Here is an 18,843-nt window from a genome sequence, read left to right as displayed (position 1 = left end):
GCAGAGCTCACTGCGCGCACTGCGCGCACACATCAAATCAGACACACAGCTTTTCCTTCGTCTGTTGTTCAAAATATAATCACACGTTTTGTCAAATGCGCATCTTTGTGTTTTTTCTTGTTATATATCACTCCGAGAAGTCTTACAGATCGCCCTCCACAGTGGCTTGTACATCAGCATGAAAAATCTGCATTTGGCGGGTGTTCATTTCAAACCTTGTTCACCAGGAGTAGACTGTATGACAATTTCGAGAGAAAGGAAATGAAAACAGTGTCATTGACTTCAAGCTTTGCAGTTGCACCCACTCTTTTTGCAGGAAAATTATCTCTAGAACGTTTTAAACGATCATGTGTGGGTGAATGGTGAGACACCAGGCGAGCCACTTGATTTTTAACCAAGAGCCACTTTTGGCTCTTGAGCCATAGGTTCCCAACCCCTGGCATAAATAAACAAAATTGCAGGTCACACACGACAGTACTAAATCATTAGTACACACACACACACACACCTGAACAATGTGCGATATGACTCTTCTATATATATAATATATCTCTCTTCAGCAATGTCTGGCCAATTTTATGCCTGCACACAGCTGCCTTTTGAAGGTCACAGGCCAGTGAAAGTGATACATTCTCCTAAAGACGTGTAGGCTCATTAAGCTCCATGTACAAATAATGATCCATTTGCCAGTTTCACCCATCTCAGTGTGTCATATGGAAGGTTTTTTCTTGTTCTTGATGACTCTGAGGTGAGAATGTCAGGAAGCCTGTTTTTTTTTACCACTTGAAGCCATGGCCACATTGATTAGCTAATTCATGCAAGGCTATATAAAGGCTCTGAGCATATCAGATAAGTTCTGTAGAATTCCTGATCGATGGAACTGGAGTATTTCTGTCCAATTCTCAGTTTCTTTCCTGGTTTGCTTTACCATCTTAGGTTTCAGATGTTTTATATAAATCATCCTCTTGGACCTCGTCTATGTTCTGTGATATTATACGTAGTAGTTTCAAAGGCAAAGTATTAAAATTACTTGTATCACACTGTTTGTGCTATAGACATATTGTACCTCTAATCATGTAGCTTATTGAGGAGAGGTGTACTAACGTAATGTTTTTGCACGGCGGACAATAAAATGAGCATAAAAAAATCGAGTAGACTGATAATGAAATAAAGACCAGGTATAAGAATATCATACAGACTTCTGTGTTTTTTTTTTTTTTTTTACTGCAACTGCATAGCGACACCCTGGTAAACTCCCTTAACATCCTAATCATGGAAGTGAATTTTGCACGAGCAAGCGCCACTCTAATTTTTTTCTGAAAATGTCAAATCTGGGTGTATATTTTGGTTAATTTAATAGAAACATACCACATTGAATGTACATTTGAAATATTACTGACTATGGATGCTTAATTATTCATCAAAGAAATTAGCATCTGAATTACTGACTAATCAGATGCTATGTATATAAGAGGAAAACACTTTTTTTTGATACAGATACCTTTAGAATGGTGTTAGGTGTTATTTGGCTTTGGAGTGTATGTGGGTGTGTATTAGTGATAATGCATATTTATTGGTTTTGTGCTTATTTGTGAGTTTATTCATGCATGCTGATATCTTAATTTCTCAAAATGTCTAAGCCTTATTTGTAAAAATGGCCAGGCATTGATAAATCTTTTTGAAAAACCTTAATTCAACGATTCTCCTATAACCCATTAATGAAAATGCACGTTTCTCCCCAATTTTAAACTCTGCTTATCTGCAGAGTAAGATAAATGATAGCAGTGTTGGGACAATGCATGATGGGTAATATCAGCCCAGGGTTGGGTTCTTTTGCTTAGTAAGAAAACTTTACTTTTCTAACCTTATCTCTTATTTCTTTTCCCAGCTGTCTTTATACAATGAGTGTCAGATTCACTTCGCCATAAGAGATAGAAAAGATAGAAAAAAGGAGAGAAAATAATACAGTTTCTGGTTCAATGTTAAAGTAGCAGATTTGGTTTCAAGTGGCACATTTATGTCAAACTATCTGACCAAAAAGGAATTCAAAAGATGGATTTATGTGCACATTCAGAGTGTGATGCCAAGTTCTTTCTAACATACCAAAAATAACTGCAACGGCAGCCATAGTGTGCCAGTACGCTCACCACACACCAGCTATTGATTGAGAGGAGAGCAGAGTGATGTAGCCAATTAATGGATTAGGATTATTAGGAGGCCATGATTGAGAAGGGCCAATGGGGGAATTTTGGCTAGGACACTGTGGTTACACGCCTACTCTTTACGAGGTGTGCCCTGGGATTTTTAATGACCACAGAGAGTCAGAATCTCGGATTAACCGCTCATCTGAAGGACTGATAATAATAATGACAAAGTTTTCATTTTTGGGTGAACTACTCCTTTTAAGGTGTTAATACAGTGCTTTTAACCATATGAGTGCGCTGATAAAAGACCACCAGTTTTATACACACAAACACACTTGATGTACACCACACACAAAGTGCTTACAGACATTTACATTTATGCATTTGGCAGACGCTTTTATCCAAAGCGACTTACAGAGCACTTATTACAGGGACAATCCCCCCGGAGCAACCTGGAGTTAAGTGCCTTGCTCAAGGACACAATGGTGGTGGCTGTGGGGATCGAACCAGCGAACTTCTGATTAACAGTTTACCAGTTATGTGGTTTAGACCACTACACCACCACCACTACATGGCTTGGTGAACCGTAACGTACTTGTGCGTCAGTGTGGCTGGCAGCTCAGATATGCTGCTTTCTGCTTGAGCTTTAAAATCTCTGACTTCACTGCACTGGCCTACATAAAAGTCTCACTAAAACTTTTACAAAGTCTCTTTCTTTATGTAAATGTGTGTTAAATATTGTCCTCTAATGTTCTCTAATTGTGATGCTACTTGAGTTGTAAGCTCTGTAATATTCTGCCATAAAATTGATCAAATACAGTAATGTTGCACTTTGTCATTATCTCTAATAAACTTTTGCAGTAAACTTTAATTTAATTTATTTTCTAGCCTTAAATCTTCAGAAACTGAACTTTGTAAGGACATGTAAATGTCTCCTTTTTAAAATAACTTTATCTTATACTTTGTAAAGTTTGTTTGGGGGGTTAAATGTCAACCCTGTTACCATGATTTTGTATAGTAAATAGTAGTTTTCAAAAGTCTTAAATGGTGAAAATTCTTATATTTTGCATTGTTGTTTAACAAAGATTATTACAAATTACTGAATATTATTAGCATAAGAATTTTAGAAAATAGTTCAATTAAATTTGAGTTAACAAGGAGTTAATAATGTCAATGTCACAAATTTGATTCAGGGATGTCCTCAATTCGAAAATTGATTCATAGATAAAGCAATTACGCAGGTCTTCTGGGTCCGGACTCCTTTCTGTCCCTAGATTTCACCTCTCTACTTTGGGTGGCAGGTCATTCAGCGTAGTAGCACCCAATATTTGGAATTCACTCCCTCTGGCTCTTCGCAGCATCTCTTCTATCTCTGAGTTTATATGTCAACTTAAAACTTGTTTGTTTTCTTAGAGCTATTGGTGTGTTTTTGTGACTGTTCATTGTTTATGTATTATTGTGTTACTATTGTTATTTGTTGTTTAATGTTGATTGTTTTATTGTAAGTTGTCCTTGAGTGTCATGTAAGTTGCCTATAATAAAATGTATAATAATAATAATATTGTAAAGCGTCCTTGAACTCTGGAAAAGTGCTATATAATTTAAACATATTATTGCGTGCGTGCGTGCATGTTTATACTATATTGTGGGCTGAGGGGGGTAGAGTAGCCAAAAACTGACCTCAAGTAAAATAATATAAAACAAAATTACTCAAGTAGAAGTAAAAGTACTAACATAAATAATTACTTGAGTAAGAAACTATCCAATTATCAAGTAGTGAGTAACTCATTACTTTCACAAATGACACAGTGGACCCTATATTCCATTACATAATACACATTGAACATGTACTACAGAATTATTATAATTATTATTGAAAATTATTTCATCATTCACCATCATGTTGTTCCAAACCCATATGACTTTCTTTCTTCCATACAACACAATAAGGAGATATCAGACAAAGTTTGCCTGACTCACTATTTAATTTCAGTGAATGTTTGTAAATATATATAATTTTGATGCTCCAAAAAGCACATAAAGGCTCCAGTGGTTTAATACATATCTTCAGAATTGATATGATAGATGTGGGTGAGAAACAGATATATATATTTGTCTAGACAGCAGGGGGAGATATGCATAGAAGAATGTGAATCACCAAAAACATAAGAAGAAGAATGAAAAAGTTATCTGTTTCTCATCCACACCTATCACATCGCTTCTAAAGATACTGATTTAACCACTATGGAGTCTTATGGATAACTTTTATGCTGACTTATGATTGTTTGTTTAGTTTTAAATGTTGCCACCCATTCACTGGCATTGTATGGACCTACAGAGCTGAGATATTCTTCTAAAAAAAAATCTTCATTTGAGTTCAGCAGATGAAAGAAAGTCATACACTTCTGGGTGAGTAAATAATGAGAATTAACATTTTTGGGTGAACTAACCTTTTAAGGGCTCTTGTCCGATCTGGATGAATTTGTCAAATAAGAAGAGAGGTTTGGAAACATTTCTAGTAATTATTACAGTGAAAACATGAAAATGTCCCACAAGAACATTATATATAATGCTGAAATATAAATCAAAGCAAGATCATGCTTTACTAATGAATTCCTTCGCTATTTCATAGCTTTTAAAGTACTTTGTGGATTCTTATTTCAGTGTAGTTACAGTTTTCAGTGTCGTATTTAGATCATTAGTTCTGTACTGCAGTACCGCCGCTCTCTAAATGCAGAGTGTGCAGCCTACGTAGGGTACAACTCAAGTCGAGAAACATTCGCTGTGTCTAAAACCGCCCCCTGTCCACTATATATTGCACTATTTCGAGTGTCTGCCATTTTGTAGGAGTGTCTGAATTCTGAGTGAGCCACTCGTTCCCTACTTTTGTTCGCTCATTCTTACCCGCAATGCACTCTAATTTCAAGTGTACATTTGATGTACACTAGACAATGATTAATTTCCCACAATCCACCGCGGGGAAGATGGACGAGCTGGGAGTTTACTGCTTCCTTCACTCCTGCAATGTTTTATTTCATGCTGAATGTAGTAAATAACCTTTTAACAAATCATTACTTGATTAAAATAACATAACATATACAGAGGCAAAACATTTAAAATGTACTCTTTATTTGATCAAATGTGTTCACTCTTTATATTAACACGGTATATAGTAAAAATTACAAACAGAATGAAGATTTATTGTAATAACATATTATTTAATAAGAATAACAAGTAAGGCACAAGTATTTAAAAATTTCATATGTGACGTTTCTGCACCAGACCCAGAGCTCTGACACTTTCGTACAAATTCACTCATTTCAATCACTTACTACTGAGATATAGTGCACTAACTGCCATTTACTATATAGGAAATAGTGAATGAGTGAACGATTGTGGACACAGCCACTCTCGTCGCCACGATTGTCTCGCGCCCTGCGCACAACGCTGTGCACGCGCAGAAATGCTGTCTGTTTGCGCTCCCCAGTTGTCGATCACGTGAAAGGCAGTGATTTACACTTAACTTGGATGTTACATGGATTTATACAGTTAATCCGTATGAAGTAGCTGCAATAGTTTCCAGTACCTCCGCAAGGGCACGGAGTAAATGCGTAAATACTGCTCATTGCATGTGGGACAAAGCACACTGATATATTACTGCTCTAATTAAAAATGTACTCTTAAAAACTGATGTCATAAGAGTCCAGTAACATTATCACCCTGAAAAAGACCATCTCATTACACAGAAAAGCCTACATTAGAATTACAGCCAAAACTTACCTCAGCGTGCTGCCTGAAATTGGAGCTGTGACTTGAATCTTGAAATATCAGTGGTAATGATAATATCTTGGTATTAAATGAAGGCACTGCATGACGAAACTATTCTTTTTTTCACTGTGCGGAGCGGAGAAAGTGTTTCACTTTGAAGAGTTTGATGCTGCAGTACCCACTTTTAAAACTACTCTAAAAGTTAATTTATTCCCCAAAAAAGTTCAAGTAAATGTAGCATGTTACTACCCACCTCTGATGGAATGGAAGTCCTCATGGAAGTCTATGGAGAGTCCCCACAATGATATAAAAACAAGTGTGTGTGTGTGTGTGTGTTTGTGTGTTTCAGGAGCTAAAGCAGAGGAAGTGAAAGCTCAGCTGGGTTCTCTGGGTGTGAGCAGCATCAATAGCACCCTGGCTGAGGGCAGAATCCAACGTATGAGAGAGTGAGTGAAACCTCCCTGATGCTGTCCTCTCATTCACCAGCCACCTCATTGTCAGAGGTTATTATCTTGCTAGGCAAGACAGTTTTGTGTGTCCATCACTTTAAGACAAAGAAAATATGTCCTTTCACCACAGCTTGTTTATAGCAGATATTTTTCTTTACTGTCCCCATGAAAATATTTAATCGTTCACATATGATAAAATCCACCTGCTACTGCAATCAGCATTATGTGTGAAACAGTTCGGAAGTTTAGTTTGCTTTCCTAGCTCCAGAGACTTCCAAACCCCCTTTCCCCCACTTTCAGCCCGAGTCTGATCCTCACTGGGTGAGACAGATGTGTGGTTCAGAGCTAAACCCAGTTTAAGCCAGACACCAAACTCCTCTGATGATTTCTCAGAAAGAGCAGGTGAATGGCTATATCCTCAGCATGCCACAAACACAGTGAAAGCACTTTATCTTGTAGTGAAATCACTGATAAATTCAATGAAATATCAATATAAATGGTATTGTTGGCAGATAATTGTTTTGGCAATGATAATTTTGCATTGTAAAGGCAATGTGAAGGTTTTCTTTTCTCCGCAATTCATATTAATGTTTAAATTGCATCTGCAGTTTTACAGATTCCAGTTCTTTTCTTTCCTTTTATTTTTTTGAGTGTGCATAAAGTGTGATATAATTTGAGCATTATATGATCACTGTAAGAGTTCATATTAATTCAGAATTAAATGTAGGGCCCTCTGGACAGTGTTTCCTAATGTGAACAAATATTTGAAAATGTTTGAAGCATGAAAGTGCCCATTTATTGGTCTTTCTGTTCACATCAATACCTGCACCCTGCTGTGTGGTATCCCAATAACCATAGCAAGTTCACCCTGTGGTGTCTATTGAGTGTTTATCTAGTGTTTAAGTTTTAATATAAGGTCTATTTGAATGTTGATTTAAAAGAGCATCCCTCTTTCTTTTCTTTTTCCTTATCTTTCCTTTCCTTTTTCTTTTGCCTTTTCTTTTCCCTTACTTTTTCTTTCACTTTCATTTACTTTACTCTTCCTTTTTCCTGCCCTTCTATTCCTTTCCCTTTCCTGTTTTTTTCCTTTCCTTTTTCTTATCTTTTTCCTTTCCTCCAACCTTTCAAAAGGAACAGAATGGACATCCATTCCTCTCCATTCCCCCTGTTCCATACCCATCCTGTTCCATACTATACAGCACATTCCATTCCAATCCATACAGTACTTCAGTTCTATTCCATACTGTAATACTATAACATTCCATTGCTTTCCATTGTATTCTTTTTCATTTCATACTGTAATGTTCTGCAGCATACCATACTATACCATTCTGCTCTATTCCTTACTGTACCACACCACCATATTGCATCATATATCATAGAATTAACCGTACAGTACCATACCATACCATATGTTTGATAGAGCCCCCAGCTTTCCTTTCAGCTTGACTGCCTCTCTTGACAACAGACTGAGACTGTGGCTACCGTACTGAGTGTGGGCTGAAGATATTAATAACAGAAGCATTCTTTCTGTGAGGGCAGGAATTAGAGGCTGTCAGCTCCCTCACTTGAAGTCTCATAAAGCTTAAAGATGAGAAGGAGGGAGAAGGAGAGCACAGGTAGCAATTTACCACAGCTGCATTTTCCCCACCGCTCTCAACATGACTTCTCATCAGCTGTGCAGTGTTTGTACAGTCTTTTTGTTCCAGATGCATAATTCAGAGGAAATTAACTTACAAATTTGTCAGGCACCTTTAGCTGCAAATGCCAATACAGTACAGCTGGAAAAGTAAAGTTGTCTGTTTTTGTTTCAGTTTAGGAGCTATACAAAAACACTGCACACTAGATGTCAAGTTGCAATTTTGAATCATTTGCAGTTTTTAGTTTATTAAAAAATGATACAGTATATTATGTCCCTTTGCACCCTAATAGAAAACTTAAAAATTTAACATGAAAGACTAACTTGTCCTAGATTTATAAGTATAACTATTAAGATGCCAAAAGTATATCTCATGGGACTGTCACTGGTGCCCTCTCAAAATAAATAAATAAATAAAAGTGATACAATAGTACAATAATGATATCAGATGGTTATACCATTGTAATGTGATATGTCATGGTACTGAGTGATTTCCATATTCACATACCAGGGCCTTTACATGATATAAAGCAATGCTTCTACTATGGTACATTTAATGGTACAAAAACACATGGCATTTCCATGGTACTTTGTCCACAAAACCATTATAATACCTTGGCACTTCTTGGTATATTTGTAGTGACTTCTCACCCAAAAAACTATTAGGAAACAAAGCATATTGCAATGTTCAAGGATGCATGATAAGCACAATTACAATTCAGATACAGATTGTTCTAAATTCCTGGGTCATCATGACTTAGGGTCACCTCGGATTGACCCGTCATGTCAGCAGAGAAGGTCCCTAACCATTATGCTGTCACTGCATCAGTACTGATTTATTTAATTGCTATTCATTTTTATGTCTAAAGCTTCATCTTCCTTTAAAAGCCAATTGTCAGAAGTGGATTTTGATTGCCTTCGTTTGGAGACCAGCATGCTCCTCCCCTGAGAAGGTTGTATTACTTTGAGTCTTGTGCTTTGGATCAGCCTTTTTGATGGGAAAAACTCATTTTGAGAGCATTCATTGTGCTCATTAGACATTCAATGTGTATTTTGGGAGTGCTGAGGTTTACTTTATCCGAAAACAAAAATGACTTCTCCAGTTGATGTAGTTTGAAGTGTTTGAGATGATAACACTGGCTTTACTCATCCCTCACCCAGTTCACCTCTGCATGACAAGTGAGTTCTCTCCAATTTAACGTGCGATACCGTGTCTCCTGATGATCTATTATGTGGGTCTGCTTTTGTTGAATGCAGCTCATTAAGGCTCACTGAAATAACTGAGCAAAACAGTAGCATACATTCACAGAGAATTAGGGCCTCTTTCATCAGAGTAAGTACAGAGAAAAGAACTTATGCAGAGAAACATTTGTGCTGAAACCGGAGTCGTAACAGCCAGAGCAGTAGGTGTTTGTGATTCTTTATGCTTTTGTTGTTGAGGATGTGCCCAAGGTTTGTGGAGCTCTCTATAGAAGAACTGAGAACAGTGATTGTGGAGGAGAGAGCCACGGTTTTCTAGCCGGCCAAGAAGTGGAGGGAAGGGCGTAGAGGTGTTTATCATGCTGGGATTGGGGGCTGATTGCAGCACAGCCTTGATACCTCCAGTATCCAGTTGGAAATGGACTATGTGTATTTATATGAGTGTGAATGGGTGTTTGAAGCAATAAGTTTGATGATTTAGAAAGGAATGGATCTTATGTGTAAACCATCTGAAATTGACTTATGAAATGGCGGCATTGAAGAGGGATGGCTTCACTGATTTCAAAGGTCTCTTGATTATAACTGTCTTTTATTCTTGGCTTGGTGACAGAGAGTCATAATAACAGGGGGATGAATGTTCACCCTCTACCATGTTGAAACTACTACATTAGCATAGTATTTGTCTTGTTCTTTCAAAGAGAAAGGACATGTTTTATTATGCTTGTTATTTTAATTATGTCTCTGTGCCATTTTCAGTGTATTTGCTTTGTGTTATCATTACTTTAATTGGACTTTGATTCACTACATCTTTATCTTGGTTTTAAATATTAACAAACCTATTTTTTGTTTTTCACAAAGTGTTCCAATCCCCTTCTCTGTTTTAAGCTTTTGACATAGTTAGGCAATCACATCTTGTTGGGTCTGCATGGGACACTTTTATTTGTCACTGTCAATAGCAAATCTTCTTAATGGAAAAATAAATAGTTTGAATCACGAATCATATCCCACTAGAAAGGTCTGTTTAGTCTGTTCCTCGCTTAAAGCTATTTTATAACTTTAGAAGACTTGAAATATATCACACAAGTTGTACAGACAACTTTTTGGAGCATGACAACTCAGTTTCTATTTGTAATGTATATTCTGTAGAGAATGACAGGATTTATAAATTTTTCTGAATGCAGCTAATTGTTAGCACTTGCCATTTCGGTCATAAACCATGGCATCGAACTCTATATAATTCTCAATGTTCATCTATCAAAATCCTTTCATTAGGATCATTAGGAGCATTGGGATAAACAATGTTTCACTTTTAACTTTTCTAAAAGTAAAGTGGCTGATTAATTGTTAGCAGTTTCCATGCATGATTCTGGCACAGCTGCTGCTGCTGCTGCTCCTCAGTCTGTAGCTCATCTTTGCTACCCTCTACAAAACCATTTAATCAAATCAAAGTGTATATTTACTACAGACTAATATTCACAAAACAAGTCACACATACATTGTTAATGCTCATTGGTTATCCTTAGAGAAAACAACACATGATAAACAAGATAAGTACACTACGATCGGGACTCGATCTGACGTCTCCGGCGTGAGAGGCGTGTGCGCTAACAAGTTGCTAACAAGTTGCGTCGGTCATTTGTACACATTCTGAGGTCAGGACAGTGAGGTTTACACACTGCACAGCTATCTACCTACTGGCTCTCGTTACAAGTGCAGTGTGATAAAACTAGTGTTCCTGGCTACTGACTTTCGGAAAAATCCCCATAGCCTCATTTGCTTTATTTTTGCTGTCTTTCCTGCAAACTGCTGTTAACTCGTTAGTTGATGTCATCTCCTCCCCTACCTGCTGCATATTCAACAGAGAGGATGAAACGGTGTAGCCCATAGGCTACCGACAGCAAAGAAACTTATTCTATAGGCTAGATTATTTTTAAGACCTATGTCTATTTTACAGGCAGTATGCAGTATGTGCAAAGCCAAAGCACAATGATATAAGGCAACTTATGATTTCTGGGGTTTACATAGGCTATTGTCCGGTTTCATATTTGTCAGTCAACATTTCAAAATACATTTGGGGCTACACTCAAAACATTTGGGGCTGAAGCCCCGGAAAAAAACGGCTGATGCCGCGTCTGGTGGTAAGGATCATCACATGGGTTATCATTATCTCTAACACCTGTTTCTTGTTGTAGTGATGGCAGAGAGAGACTGTACCTGTCTGTATGCGATAAAAGCATTTACTCATTGTGTGTGTGACTACAGTTGTACAGAAACTCTGGATTTATTGGAGGACAATGTCATCATGGTGTCTTCACCACTGGGAGAAGTTACAAAGTCCCTCTCCAGCATCCAGCAAACACAACACAAGGCCCTCATGCAGTTACTCCTGGAGCAGGAGCAGTGTTTCCAACTCCTGCTCTAGGCTCATGTGGAGGACAGACGGGAGTTACAGAGCCTGATGGACTGAGAGGGGGCTGCAGCTGTGACCCCGGAGCACACATCGCCGGTATCCCTTGTCAAAATGGGGCCAAGCGAGGATTTAGAGGCCTACATAACCTCTTTGAGAAGACTGCTGAGGTGTGGAAGTTTCGTCCTAACCAGTGGGTGGGCCCGCCTATTACCGCTACTCTCCGGGGAAGCACAGCTAGCGGCCCAGCAACTTCCTGCCACCAGCCTCCTTGAGTACAAAGACCTGAAGAGGGCCATAGTGCAACAGGTTGGCCATAATCCTGAACAGAACCGCCAGCATTTCAGGTATTTGAAGTTTGGGAAACATGGCTGCCCGTTTGCTTTTGCACAACAGCTCCAGGATGCCGTAAATGGTTGCTTGCTGAGATAGCCCGCAGTGCAGTGGAGATCGCCGACCTGGTGACACTGGAGCAATTCATCTCCCAGCTTCCTCTGGGGATGGCAGAGTGGCTCCAGTGCCAATGCCTGGCGTCGCTGGAGGAGGCCGTCCAGCTGACCGAGGACTACATGGTGGTGTTTCCAGGAGGCAGTGATCCAGAGGCTCGTCCTTCTCTCTCTTTTCTCTTTCTCTTCCCTACATCTCAATCTCAATGGACCTCGTCGGGCCATAAGAACAGACCGCACATGGGGCATCGTTTTGTGTTAGTTCTGGTGGATTATGCAACATGATATCCGGAAGCAGTGCCCCTGCGCAACATTCAGAATTATTTCCTGAGTGGGGATTCTGAAAGAAATGTAAAAAATGTAAAAAAAATTGCCGCCCATTCTCTTTCATTGTAAGTGCCTCACTGGAACCTTGATTTTTGCTTTTTTTTTTTTTTTTTTTTAAAGAAAAGGAGGGAAAAGTCAAAATATGTTTTTGTGGTACTCAACATTATGCCACAAATGCTGTCGAATGAGCTTAACTTGAACTGAACCCGGAATATTCCTTTTAAGGATTCTACATTTGTGAACACTTATGTCTTATAATAAATATATCAAGCTGAGATCATTGCTGATCTTCATGATCTCCAAGTGAGATTCTCTCATACCACTGACTCACTGTAATGAAAGCACAGTATTAAGGAGTTTGCCCTGACCTTTTAAGGATGTTCCACTTTAAAGTCACTGTAAGTGAACTCATAAGCAGTGCATAAAAAAAAATACCTTGCTCTCTCCATTTTACCATGCTGGAGTGCTCAAACTTCCACAGTCTCAGTGAAAGTCCAAGGAGCGTGGAGAGAAGGAGACAGCAATTACCTCAAGCTGAAATGGGCAGAGGGAGCACAATCGATTTAGTCCCGGACCACACATGCTCATATCCTGGTTCCCATTACTGCAGGGGTTTGGGCAGGCAGGAGTATTGCGCTCACTGAACCCATGCTCTCACAGCACAGCCTTGTCATTCCACCATTTCAACACCTGTCTGCTGCTCATCAGACCTGACACTTGTATGAAATGACTGAAAATATGACTGGTGTCACCCCAGAGGCATAATGTTTCCCAGTGACAGCCAACACTGTCAGATGACCTGTTATATTGCAAACAACTTGTGGACAGACAGACAGAATTACTGAGAAAGAAGTATCATACAGAGAAACGGTGTTATAGGTTGTGTTAACTTTACATTATTACATTTACTGTAATAACATAATGGAAATCTAAGGCAGTTTTTAATTAGCACAATGAAATAATACTATCCTCATCAATTCATCATCGCTTAATCTGGAATGCATGCGCTAATTAGTTCAGTATTGTTTCAGTGTTACAACTACATATGTAACTTGTCTCTTAACTCAGTGGTGTAACTACCAGCAGTCCGGGCAGGGCAGCCACACTGGGGCCCATGGTCTAAGGGGGTCCGTTATGACTGGGCCCTACCTTAAAATTTTAAACTATCTGCACCTTTGTCAGCATACAATTTATGCAATTACCACAGGTTTTCAGATGGAACTGCTTTGTATTTATAGCTGGACTACACACTCTGTAGTGATCTCTTCCATGGTGACTTTTTTTTTTTTTATCTAAAAACTTATAAATTATAGTTTATTGTTATCATAACAACTTACTCTAAACTACTTAGAATATTTAATTAGAAATGACTCATTTTAAGTGATACATCGGACAATTCTTTGCATTTTTTGTAAGACATCGTAGGGATTCTTGGGAAATCCTACTGAGACAGTGTGGTGCGTCTGATGTCATTACTCTGTGCGAACAAAGCGTAATTCCTGAGCTTCACGGCTACTGCTGCATTTTTTTCTCTGCAGTACCAAACTCGTTTCTCCCTTCACAAGAAACCGTCATCTCTACCCTGCATTATGCGAGTAAAGAGCTGCAGAATATCGATGATGCAGTGTCACGGTCAAAGACATAATATATTTAATGATATTACAAACCTGAGAGAGTGTTGCTGAGAAAGATCATGAAGCAACAGTGATACTATTATTGGGCTTCTCCAGCATGAAAATTCAGTTGATCAAGCAAATTGTCTGTGATGACGGGTAAACTTGAAGAGTCCTGTCATTTTGTTCAGGAGAAAGCGGATAATAGTGTCATAATAAACTGAAAGTTAATTAATCTAGTCATTCAGGTGGATTACTGGTATAATTGCTTTTATTTTAAATGTAACTTTATTTTTTAAGTAAAATGCAGCTTTTCAGGATAAATAGCACAACACATTTGTGGAATTCCATTTTAACAATTTAAGAAAGACATTTTCAGATAAATAAGATATTTCTCATAATTTCTGAAAAGGTGCCTTGAAAGGATCAAATCTATTGAAACAGTTAGTGACAATATTGTGCTAACAAAAAAATTACATTATAATGTCATATATTGTAAGTTAATTCTTGTAGGCTACCAGAGGTTGGGTGTGACAAGGGGCCCCATCAAGGTTTTTTTGCACTGGGGTGCACAAGATCCAATTTAAGCCACTGTCTAAACTACATACTATATGTAACCCTAACTACAATTTATTTAAATTTTCACATGACATTTGTATTTTGATAGAGATTTGAATAAATATTTATCAAACTTTTGTATATTTGACTAATTTGTCTATCTGTCAATATAGTGCAATACATCTGTCTCCATTTAACATAATTTACTATTAATCTATTACACACAACTAGTTTTTCACTGACCATAAATGTGGGGGAAAATACTGCATCTTTATGAAAAAAATGTTTACAATAAACTGAAGAGCTTGCACGGCGCTCTCGTGTATTGCCAGTTTGCGCAGCGACCTCATTATTGGCGCTCCCATCTGTAAGAGCAGTCTCGTCATTGGTAATCTCGTCAGTAAGGGATGGAGTGGACGGCTTACATGTTGGCACCCACCCTGGCTGATGGTGCTCTAGGCGGACACCTATGCCTAGAAACTGCCCTGGTGTGTTTGTCTCCAAGCCATGTGACTGCTGTAAATCTCTATTCATGTAAAGGTGTTTACATGCAACACGAAATCAGGGTAATGGGGCAAAAATCTACCCGTGTCGACCGGGTTATGTTTAAACTGTTTTTGACCTTACACCGACAATGAAAATACATTTTTGGCATTTACACACCCTTTGTCTTTTTCTTTTCAAATATTTTTATATGTCATTTGAAATTATTCTTATAAAGATAAAAATTGAAAGCAGCAGTGTGCAGATTTAATCTAGGGGGTAGAAATAAACCTTTTCTGCTCATGGGTCCAGAAACAACATTCAACATTCGCAAATTGAGTTGATTAGTTTTCATAATAGGGGTTGCTTTGAACCTGTCAAGCCTGAAATGTTGCCATGTGCTTTTGCTTTTAAAAATAGACACAGTGGGGTCAATAAGTCTGAGACCACTAGTGAAAATGTGTCTGTTTTGTGTATACAAAATGTTTAGTTTACAAATGTATGAATTTTGTTATTATCAGCATAACACATTGAGTGAATAGAATAATGCATATGAATTTCAGCATATATATATAGTATTCATTTCATCCCCCTTTTGCCGTTTTCCTATTTTGTAAGTGCCCATCAAATGAAACGGTCATCATTGTACTTATTAAAATGGATCAATTTGTAAAGAGTTTGTTCATTGCCAGATTCTTTTAAACGCTTTATAATAATTTCACTGCTCTTTATACTGTTACAAGAAATCTTTGTAAATTTTGACCTTTAGTACTGAGGAAAAATAGAGAACGATTGTACTTCTTAAAAGTACAGGGTTTATTATTCAGAAGTAAGACATACAGAGAGTTTACTCAAAACAAGGTGAGACAGCGTTTAGGCATTATGCCACCCACAGCTGGAATCTGCTTCCAGAAAAGGTCAGATGTACTCCAACTTTAGCCACATTCAAATCCAGACTGAAAACACATGTTTAACTGTGCATTTATTCACTTAGCACTGTGTTGCACTTACTGATTGCACTGCATCATTTTATTTCTGTATTCATTTTCTTTTTGATCAAATTTATTTTGCTTAATTGGTTTACAATTTATTGCATTTTCTTTATAATTTATATGTAAAGCACCTTGAATTGCCATTATTGATTTGCCATACACATTGCTGTGTATGAAATGTGCTATATAATTAAACTTGCCTTGCCTAATAATATCAATGATTATTACTAAATGATATTTAGTAATACATTTATGGTTTGGTGTCGATAAAAGGGTACTCGCATCCTGGTCACATAAGTTCATGGGGGGTTAATGTAAAAAATGGGGGGTCACGTGGCGCCATACGAGGGTCAGACGTGTGAATGGCGAGCTCTGCGCACTTTGCTAGTTTTTAATGCTTTTTGTGTCCTAAACCTGATGATATTTTATAACACTCTGTTTCATAACTGTTCTATGAAGACAATATGTCAAAGGATTCAAATTCCTCAGGCTCTGGAGACAATAAAAGACACTTACATGCTTAAGCTGATACCCCAGACAGGGCCGCAGACCAGGGACTCAGCAGTGGTGCAGCAGGAGAAATTCAGCGTCAACTGTCCAGCATGTCTGTGATGCTGACGAAGGTCATATCGGACTTGAAGGATCTTGCTGTAATACGTTCTCTGAGTTGGTTACAAGAATGGGGGACGTCAAGAAACTGATTGATTATCTTCAGTCATCGGGGTGGGAATTAGCTGCTAGTCCGTTAGCGATCAAGGCAAATTTGCAGTGCATCTGGGAAAAGTTGGAAGACCTTGAGAATTGTAATTGGCGGAACCGAATTGTTGGAATTCCTGAGAATGAAGAAGGCAGAAAAATTGTGAAATTCCTAGACAAGCTTTTCCTGCGTCTGCTCGACATAATAGGCCATAAGCTGAAAATCGAGCAAGCTCGTAGAGTCCCGGCTTGGAGATCTACTGAGGGAGACAGGCCCGATCAATCGACAAGAGAAACGGGATCGATTCAAGGAATGCAAGAAACTCTAAAATCAACGGAAGATTGCTTTTGCACTGATGTTTCTGACAAAATAAGATTAGATACTAAGGATGGCTGCAAAGTATTTGCATGTCCCCAGCAAGCATTGTCCTTCATAAAGTAATTGGAATGAGTAAGCCATGGTGTGATTCTCACATTGCTCCCAAGTGAGCTTGACTCACTGAACATTCACTTGACTGTCTGAGGAAGCTGGGCACCTTTTTTGTTTCTTTTTGTGATGTTCCGACTAGCGGCTGGAGTTTGTTTTGTGGAATAAAACTCCAAGAAACTTTTGCATCGATGAAGGTTCGCTTTTACACTGTAGTTCCCTGCCAGATTGAGAATAGATGCTAAAGTATTGGCTGGAGTTTGTTTTAAAGATTTTCTTCTGTTATGTAATTCTGTCTCACAAAATTAGTATAGAAGCACCAGACTCAAGAAACACATCATTCCCCGCAAGAAGCTGAAAAATTTGGGAAGATATGTGGTGGACATGTTTTCTTTAGTGCTGGCTCAAGTAAGAGCAGGGGAGTCATTACATTGATAAGTAAGCATCTACAATTCAAATGTCTCAAACAGATTAAAAATAAATTAGGAAAAGTCATTATAGTTTTAGCAGAAATTCAGGGGCAAAGGTTGATTTTTGCTAATATTTATGCAACTAACATTGATGAGCAGGGCTTTTTTATAGATCTTGAAGGGAATGCTGCAAGCCGCTGGTACCCCTCATGATATAGTATTGGGAGGAGACTTTAATCTTTTGATGGACTCAGTCTTTGATCACAGTGAAGCAAAAGTGTGTAAGCCCCCTAGATCAACATTGACGCTTCACGGGATGTGTAAAACCTTGGTCATACAAATATTTGGAGACTTTTGAAATTTGGTAGGGACTATATATTTTTTTCATCAGTCTATAACATTTATTCTAGAATACCCTGCATTATGTTGTTGATTGCTCAATTGGAAACATCTTAGTCTAAGATCAAGACCTGGTGAGTTTAGAGGTGTTACCATATACAGAGAAAAATAAATCATATAGTTTGTGCTTTAATGTAGCCCTTTTGCAAAATCCTGAATTTCAACAAATGTTAAAGGCTGAAATTAATATTTATATGGAGTCCAACTGGTCCTCAGTATCTTTTTTGAGCACAGCTTGGGAGGCACTTAAGGTGGTTCTTAGGGGGTCGGATCATACAGTATGCCTCATTCATCAAAAAGCCATTGCACAAGAACTTGTGGAGTTGGAAGGGAATATTAAAAGTGTAGAGGCTGAGCTGAAGCGCCAAATGTCATCTGATTGAAATACAGATGTAATACTATTTGTCACAAAAGGTGGAGTTTTGGATATTAAGGACAAGACAGTCATACTTTGAGTCAGGGGACAAAGCAGAGAAGCTTTTGGCTAGATATATAAAGCAGAGAGAGTCTTTTTCTACTTTCCCTCAGTGAAATCTACTGATGGTGACATTTTTACCTCAGCTATTGATAATTAATAATGCTTTTAAAGAATTCTATCTTGATCTTTATAGTTCCACATCTTCATCTACTGATGAAGATATTTGAAACTTTGTGGAATCATTAGAACTCCCTAAACTGATGACAGCAATTCTCTTGATTCTGAGATAACCTTGGAGGAGGCTACAGGCAAGGCTCTGGGGCCAGATGGCTTTGCAGCTGAATTTTTTAGATCTTATGCTACAGAATTGGCATAAGAATCATTAAAGAATGGAAAGCTTAAGTCCAGAACAGTCTGAAATTTAAAAAGGTTTAAAAAGCGAATTTAAGAGTTACTGTCCAATTTCC

General features: G+C 38.1%; 1 protein-coding gene across 2 annotated transcripts in view; it reads left to right on the top strand.

Moving 5' to 3' along the window:
- nek11 (NIMA-related kinase 11) overlaps positions 1–18,843 on the top strand; it is an 80,235-nt gene that overhangs the window by 47,358 nt on the left and 14,034 nt on the right. For both annotated transcript variants that reach the window (XM_052144277.1, XM_052144276.1), the window contains one exon: positions 6,262–6,358. In XM_052144277.1, coding sequence (XP_052000237.1) covers positions 6,262–6,358 — 97 coding nt within the window. The remainder of the gene's footprint in view (positions 1–6,261; positions 6,359–18,843) is intronic.

The sequence above is a fragment of the Xyrauchen texanus genome, chromosome 15 (assembly GCF_025860055.1).
Source record: "Xyrauchen texanus isolate HMW12.3.18 chromosome 15, RBS_HiC_50CHRs, whole genome shotgun sequence".
Classification (NCBI taxonomy): domain Eukaryota; kingdom Metazoa; phylum Chordata; class Actinopteri; order Cypriniformes; family Catostomidae; genus Xyrauchen; species Xyrauchen texanus.
This window is presented reverse-complemented; position numbering and strand designations above follow the sequence as displayed.